Source organism: Hesperophylax consimilis, chromosome 6 (genome assembly GCF_061612785.1).
Source record: "Hesperophylax consimilis isolate HC1 chromosome 6, BYU_Hcon_1.0, whole genome shotgun sequence".
Lineage (NCBI taxonomy): Eukaryota > Metazoa > Arthropoda > Insecta > Trichoptera > Limnephilidae > Hesperophylax > Hesperophylax consimilis.
The window spans coordinates 27796755-27804510 of record NC_142841.1 but is presented as its reverse complement, the minus strand read 5'-3'; the positions used below and the strand labels follow the sequence as shown (position 1 = coordinate 27804510).

Genomic DNA, 7756 nt, shown 5'->3' with positions numbered 1-7756 from the left:
AATTCATTTTCCAACCCAAATATGACGTTTTGGTGCTTTTTCAACAACACGTTTTCTAGTTTAAAAAATTATAGAGACGTACGCACGAACAGTTTCAGTTGACGCCATCTTATCAATATTATGAACATTGGTTCTATTTAAACTGAAACATTTGAACGAAATCTTGTTCAATTTTTGTCGTTCAATAAAAGTTATTCAACTAAACAGGACCGGTTCGAAATTACACCCATAAATCAACTATTACACCTAGTCCCTGGTTACTTTTATAACGATATTTTTCTATTGCTTTATTACAACTGACAACACCAAAAAATGGGTGGAACTCTGAAAGGCGTGGAGGTATGTGTCATTTCATAGTTAATTGTTTTATTAACGTATTTATTCGTATTTTCAATGCAGTTTCAAATAAATAGTGTATGATTATTAGAAGAAAGTTTAGAAGTATTTGTTATGTGTCTAATAATTGTTAAATTGCATTAAAATAGATTGTTTACGTTTATGTTTTCTTCATTGTTTGGGTAAAATAAAATCCGTTATTCATTTCTACTCTCAAATAACATGATTTACGTATTAAAAAAAGTTCCTAATATTGTGTTAAATATAAGTTTTGTAGAATTATACTATTATTAGATAATAACAACAAAGCGATTGAATTAAAATAATAATACTTCTTACTCTTTTAATTTCAGTTAAATCTCCTTGCTGTAAACATGAAGTTTCGTTTACTAGTGTTTTTATCATGTGCCATTGTGAATGTTCAATTGGTGCCTCAAGAATATAACAGTGTTGAAAGAAATATAGGGCAAAGCAGCTATGCACAACAAACCTTTCCACAATCTGCTCAGTATGTCCAACAAAGTAACATTCCACAAACAAACTACCCTCAGAGCAACTTCCCCCAGAGTAGCTTCCCTCAGAGCAATTTTCCCCAAGGGGGTAACTACCCACAAAGCAATTACCCGCAGAGTAATTACCCGTCCAACAACTTTCCTCAATCTGGCTACCCCAATGACAATTACCCGCAGGGTAATTACGGAGATGATGGTTTTAGTCAAGATTCCTTTGATGGAGAAAGCGACAGAGTGAACAATTATGGAGGAGGAGGCAACAGCTACGGGGGGAAAGATGGTTTACAGAGATACACATGTCCCCAACACTGGATTCCTTTCAGAGAATCTTGCTATCGGTTTATGAAGTCTCCGGCTCGCCCGAGGAATGAAGCTAGAAAGATTTGCCAAGCGTATGAATCAGATTTGGTCTCCATTGATACTGTGGATGAACATGGTTTTTTGATCTACCAGCTCATGTGGCAAGATCCCCAACATCGCAGGTGGTACACATCGGCCCGGCAGCAGTCACCACAATACTGGACGAATGACGGGGATGGTGTCCAGTTGAGCAACATGGACAATGCCTTCCTTCCCCACCAGTACGACACCCTGGGAAAGGATTATCTGGCTTACAAATTCTCAAATGATTTAAAAAGATGGGGGTTCGAAATGGTCTCGGGTGAAGAACCACTTCTGTTTGTTTGTGAAGCTCATGTTTCTAAACTTCTCTTCTTGATCGGAGATGACAGAACTTACACGTACGGAATCAACGTTGATGATCCTGAGAAGGTTCCCCGAGGTCCATATTTTATTAAGGAGCCCGTTGACAAAACTTTTGACTTATCTAAGAATTCTATCTCTAACGATGTATCATTGAGTTGCTTGGCTGGGGGTTACCCGACACCTACCTACGAGTGGTTCAGAGAAGATTACCAAAATGACATTCTAGTGGCAACCAAGATTGACCCTCTGTCAGATGATAGAGTCACAGTTAGCGGAGGAACACTCATCATTTACAATCCTGACAAGATAGCTGACCGAACCCATTACCATTGCAAAGCCACTAACAGATTTGGCTCCATAGTATCGGAAAGCGTCCTACTTTCATTTGGTTTCATCAGAGAGTTCAACTTGAAACGATCCTCCGAATCTGGAAACCAGAACTGGGGTAAAGTTTTGTTTTGCGATCCTCCTCCTCACTATCCCGGAGTGAAGTACTACTGGGTCCGTGAGTACTTCCCTAATTTCGTAGAAGAAGATCAGCGGGTGTTTGTGTCATTTGATGGAGGATTATATTTCTCTGCTCTAGAAACTATTGACAGAGGAAACTACAGTTGTAATGTACAAAGTAAAGTGTCTGACACGGGTCGAAACGGACCTCTTTTCCCCTTGATGGTTAACCCCCATTCTAATTATCAGCAGTTGAAGTTCCCTAATAATTTCCCCAAGTTATTCCCCGAAGCACCGGTAGTTGGGCAAGAAGTGAGATTGGAATGTATGGCATTCGGTTATCCGGTGCCTTCTTACAATTGGACACGTAAAGGTGCTGATATTCCCAGACATTCGTACCAGCTGAGCTTCAGTCGGATTTTGATCATTCCTCAGGTGTCAGTTGAGGATGAAGGAGAATACGTGTGCACAATCAACAACGACAGAGCATCCATGAACAACAGTGTCATTCTCAGTGTTCAAGCTGAACCCAATTTTACAATTCCACTGTCAGACAGGCATGTAGACAATAAAGGAGATCTTACCTGGACATGTGAAGCATTTGGAATACCTGATGTAAATTACACATGGTGGCGAAATGGTGAAGAGCTGTCCATGGAAAGTTTGGCCGACGAAGACAAGGACAGGTATCATATCCAAGATAACGTTTTATCCATCAGATACCTGAATCCAGAAAAAGACCCGGGAATGTATCAGTGCAAAGCCAGAAACCAGCTCAAGGCTACTTTCTCATCTGGGCAACTGAGAGTTCTATCGCTGAAACCATCTTTCAAAAAGAGACCTCTGGAATCTGAGACTTACGGAGCAGAAGGTGGCAATGTGACTATACTGTGTAACCCGGAAGCCGCTCCCCGACCCAAATTCGTTTGGAAGAAAGATAATAATGTTATTGGGGGAGGTGGTAGACGTAGAATTCTTGACAATGGCAATTTGATTATTAGTCCCGTGTCGCGTGATGATGAAGGAGTGTATACTTGCTCAGCTAGTAATCAATACGGAGCTGATGAGAGTAAGGGTAGACTTATTGTTCTCCAAGCTCCTCGATTTATTGAAAGACTGCCCCCACGTATTCAAACACAAGTTTACCAAAACTTGTTCCTTCATTGCAATGCCCATTCTGATGAAATTCTGGATACAGCATTCATTTGGACCCACAATGGTATTCGAATCATGGATACTAATCTTGTAGACTTTAACTTTTTCGATGATAAGAGAATTAAAATTGATGGCGGCTTGCTTGATATTTTCAATGTTTCTCTTTCGGATGCCGGTGAATACGAATGTATTGTGAAATCAGCAGTTGGCAGGATTTCTTCACGCACCATGCTAGTAGTAGAGGGACCGCCCGGACCTCCCGGAGGCCTACAAGTGGTGAGCATCAAGAAGAACTCTGCCACAATTCACTGGACTGACGGAGCATCAAATGGTAAACCCATTTTAGGATACATCGTAACAGGCAGAACCAATTGGAATTCTACATGGACCAATGTCAGTGGCAGTATTTATGCAAGAGAAATTGACAGATATAATGGAAGAAAGGAAGGCGTTATTGAAAACGCCCTCGCCCCATGGTCTGTGTACGAGTTTAAAATCCAAGCTTTTAACCAACTTGGTTTTGGTATGACCTCGGCTCCCAGTCCTCAGCACTCCACGCCTTCAGATGCGCCATACAGGCCTCCCTACAAAATAAGTGGTGGAGGAGGAAAGATTGGCGACCTCACCATCACGTGGGAACCCATTACTTCTTCTGAACAAAATGGTCCAAACATTCATTACAAAATATTCTGGAGGCGTACCGAACACGATACAGAGTTCCAATCTTTATTACTCAAAGAATTTGGTAATGTGGGCATGTCTGTGGTGCACGTCTCTCCCGAATACTTTTACACAAAGTACGATGTTAAAGTACAAGCCATCAATGATATTGGCCCCGGGCCGGTAAGCGAACCTATCACTATATTCTCTGCAGAAGATATGCCACAGGTGGCGCCCCAACAGATCTCTGCTGTATCCTTCAACTCCACGGCTCTCAATGTGACATGGTTGCCCATTGACCAGACGAGGGAGAGGATCCGAGGCAAGCTCATTGGCCACAGGCTCAAGTACTGGAAGAAAGACAACAAGGAAGAAGAATGTGTTTACTATCTGTCACGTTCCACCAGGAATTGGGCTCTGGTTGTAGGTCTGCAACCCGACACATACTACTTTGTCAAGGTTATGGCTTTCAATTCTGCTGGTGAAGGTCCGGAAAGTGAACGGTACTTGGAAAGGACATACCGGAAAGCTCCTCAGAAGCCTCCATCGTCAGTGCATGTGTACGGAGTCAATCCATCCACAGTACGGGTCGTGTGGCGATATGTTGCTCCATCGCTGGAAGAAGAACCCATACAAGGCTACAAAGTAAGATCCTTTTTACTGATAATATTCAATTTCTTACCAAGTGCAATTATGAATAATGGATATTTACAATAAGTATTCTATTCAATTATTATATTATTGCAATTAAATGCTAGGTACACAAACCAAAATCATGTGTTTTTGGTTTGAAAATTTGACTTAGTAATATTATAGATGCTTTTCAAATACTGCTAAAAGAACACATGTTGGTTGACCTTTGCTATAGTGGAATTTTTCATTTCTTCTTCTTCTTCCATTTTAATCGATGTAAAAATAGCGGATATAGTTTGAGAACAAATTAAAGTCTGTTTTGATAAGCGGTCATTTCATTATATTTAAAAAATCTGTGTAAATAAATTCTAAGTTTACTACTCTAGAGGAAATTTTAAGTCTTTTATAAGCCTAGAAAAATTATTTATCAGGCCTTAAAAAATGCTTTGAGTTGTAAAATCTCCTTCTTACAAACCCCCTATCATATATGGTTTTATTGTATAAATAGCGCAGACCCATGAAAAATCATCTGCGAAAATCACATTTTGTAAAAATAAATGTTTAAAATATATATATAAAATTTGAAAAAGTTGTTATACCCAAGAATTAAAACCCGATCAGCTGCTCGGAAGGCAACTATGCTGACCATTACATCACCAAGTATAGTAAGAACGGCGGCATAAATTTTATGTGGTGAAAATATGTATACGAAATATTTATTTTTGAATTTTAAAATGTTACATACACACGTCCGAAATTAAGTTATGTATTTATATAAAGAAGAGTTTGTGTGGCAGTCGGGCGGGCAGCGTGGATTTGGTTTTTGTACAAATCTACAATTTTATTCCGAGATTGATAAAATTTTGCACCTTTGACCTTCAAAACAAGATGAAGGTCTCTGTCTACATGGGATATCGAAAAACCACCCCACCCCTATAGCAGAAATTGACATGACATTTAAAATATGAGGAAAATTGGTGTCTTACATAGCCCGGCACATCGGGACTTCGGCTAGTTTAATAATTATTTAAATGGCTATGATTTTAAGCGATTTGGAGTTTACAATAAAACATGACATAATGATGTATAATTCTCAGGTGCGAGTGTGGGACGTGGACCAGGACATGAGCATGGCCAATGACACGATCATCCCCGTGGGCGTGAAACTGGAGGCGTACGTCAACAATCTGTCTCCAGGCAAGACTTACCACATGCGAGTGCTGGCTTCTAGCAACGGGGGCGACGGGAGGATGTCTTCTCCCGCCAACACATTCCAGATGGGAAACTACCAGACCGCCTCTCCCTACAGAAACCAAGCAACTTCTTTAAATCACAAACTTAAATATTATTTACTAATTATGCTAGGTGTGTCATTACTTTTCACAATCTGACAGTGCTACTTTTAACACTACCTGAAAATTAAATTTGTTACATTTTTTTTTTTTTTTTTTTTACCTATTTTTTGATATTTGAATCTCGCCCTGTACTGCTTTTGGAATCTCTTATATTATTTTTTTATTCAAAGTCTGAGCTCCAAAGTTAGTCACCAGTTTATTTATACATATATTATGTAAGTGAAGGTTTAATATTTTTTTACAAATGGAATATGTAATTATTTAGATCAAACACGGCTTGAAAAGCTGTAAATAGGCAACTTTTTACTTGCTTTTTATTTTATACATTGCAATATTTTTTTAAAGCACTATGCATTCTTGTTGTGACATTAATTCCGAGCCTTTTTCTTTAGATTTAAGTATGTACTGTGTCGTTGGTACAAATCTTTTTGTATTATGTTTTTTAAGGTATGTATATGATATATTTTGCTTTGACTGCAATACTTTATGCACATTCCACTTTTATTACAGCTAAGCTAAAATAATAATTACATATTATGTACGTATAAATGGATGCTCTTAGCAATGCCACCATTTTATTATATTACATTCCATAAAGATTGTATATATTTCAATTGTACGTACGTACTATAGGTATAGGAATCATAAAATCTATATTTTTCAAATAATATTAGCATTCACTTTTAGATTGCACTTGTATCAAAGATAGAGCAGGAAAGTATTGTATGATTATCTCAATCCGAGCCATTTCATTTTTATTCATAGTTTTATATTGTATAAAATGTTCAGTGTATATCACATTATACAATACATATTATATTAGTTTTAGGTAAATGTTTTGCATTAGGTACAAGCATTAGATTGCTTATGGATTATAAATATAGATCTGTATTTTGATATTGAAAATAAAAGTACTTCTTATACAATTGTACTGAAAGTGTCATTTTATTAAATGTATTGTCTTATTTTGTGGTTAGGTGTGCTCCAAATGCATTAATAATTTATGTTTTAAAAATATACTAAAATATCTGTCTTATCTGATCTGATTTTCAACATCTTCAAAATAATTCTGGATTACGTATAATAGATGTACATCAAAATAATTATTCGCTTCAAATTAACTTTGGCATTGAAACATTTTATTTACTGACTATCCTGACTTTCATCAATATATATTGTTTTAAATTAAATACTAAATGTTTGTTCACAACACAAGAAATAAAGAATTAAATACCTGTGCAATACCTACATAACATTATTTTCTACTCTTATAATGTACCACGTTTATTGGATTTTATGTGAGTATGACCTATCACAAAAAATCAACGCGCCCAACCTTTTTATTCATACATAATATGTAATTATGTATGACTAAAAATTATAAATGATATTTGTATATATTATTGAAGTCAGTATTGTTTAGTGTTATAATATTATTGGCTAACATTTTTTTTTTGTGTGAACTTTGACCAAAGCCAATAATTTTTTTATTGAATTTAAAATTAAACAAAATAACATCAAATTTTTACATCACAACTTTCAGTCCAGCCAAACTTCTAAAAGTCCTAGGGTTATAGAGATAAGTGTGAAATTCTATTATGTATAAATAAAATATGTTTACAACTAAATAATAAAAAGTAGTAATTTGAAAACATTCAATTGTGATTGTGTACCTGGAAAGTTGTCATTGTTTATGATTTACCATATTATTTTCAAAATGTTCCATACCTACTTGAAAAAAAAGGCCTTTTTGTTAGCGGACAATAATGAGAAAGGATGTCTTTTGCATTGTAAAAGAATTATGTAATGTACGTTCATACGTAATTGGAAATATCTCTTTAATCGTATCGTACGATTAGGAGAATTCTGCACAATCTGTTTGAATTAAGCCTCCACACCTCATACTGTAAGGATAAGGCTATTGTACAAATTGTGATCCTTGTACTTTTTATG

General features: G+C 36.7%; 1 protein-coding gene across 2 annotated transcripts; it reads left to right on the top strand.

Annotated features, from left to right (window-relative positions):
• Positions 1 to 310: 310 nt before the first annotated feature.
• Cont (Contactin) lies at positions 311 to 6532 on the top strand. Of its 2 annotated transcripts, none has more exons than XM_089632528.1 (3): positions 311 to 339; positions 690 to 4460; positions 5546 to 6532. In XM_089632528.1, the coding sequence occupies exons 1-3, from the start codon at positions 313 to 315 to the stop codon at positions 5837 to 5839; spliced, it is 4092 nt and encodes a 1363-aa protein (XP_089488654.1). In that variant the 5' UTR covers positions 311 to 312; the 3' UTR covers positions 5840 to 6532. The 2 variants fall into 2 exon arrangements, with proteins under 2 accessions (XP_089488654.1, XP_089488655.1); XM_089632529.1 differs by lacking the exon at positions 311 to 339 and adding an exon at positions 372 to 518.
• Positions 6533 to 7756: the final 1224 nt, after the last annotated feature.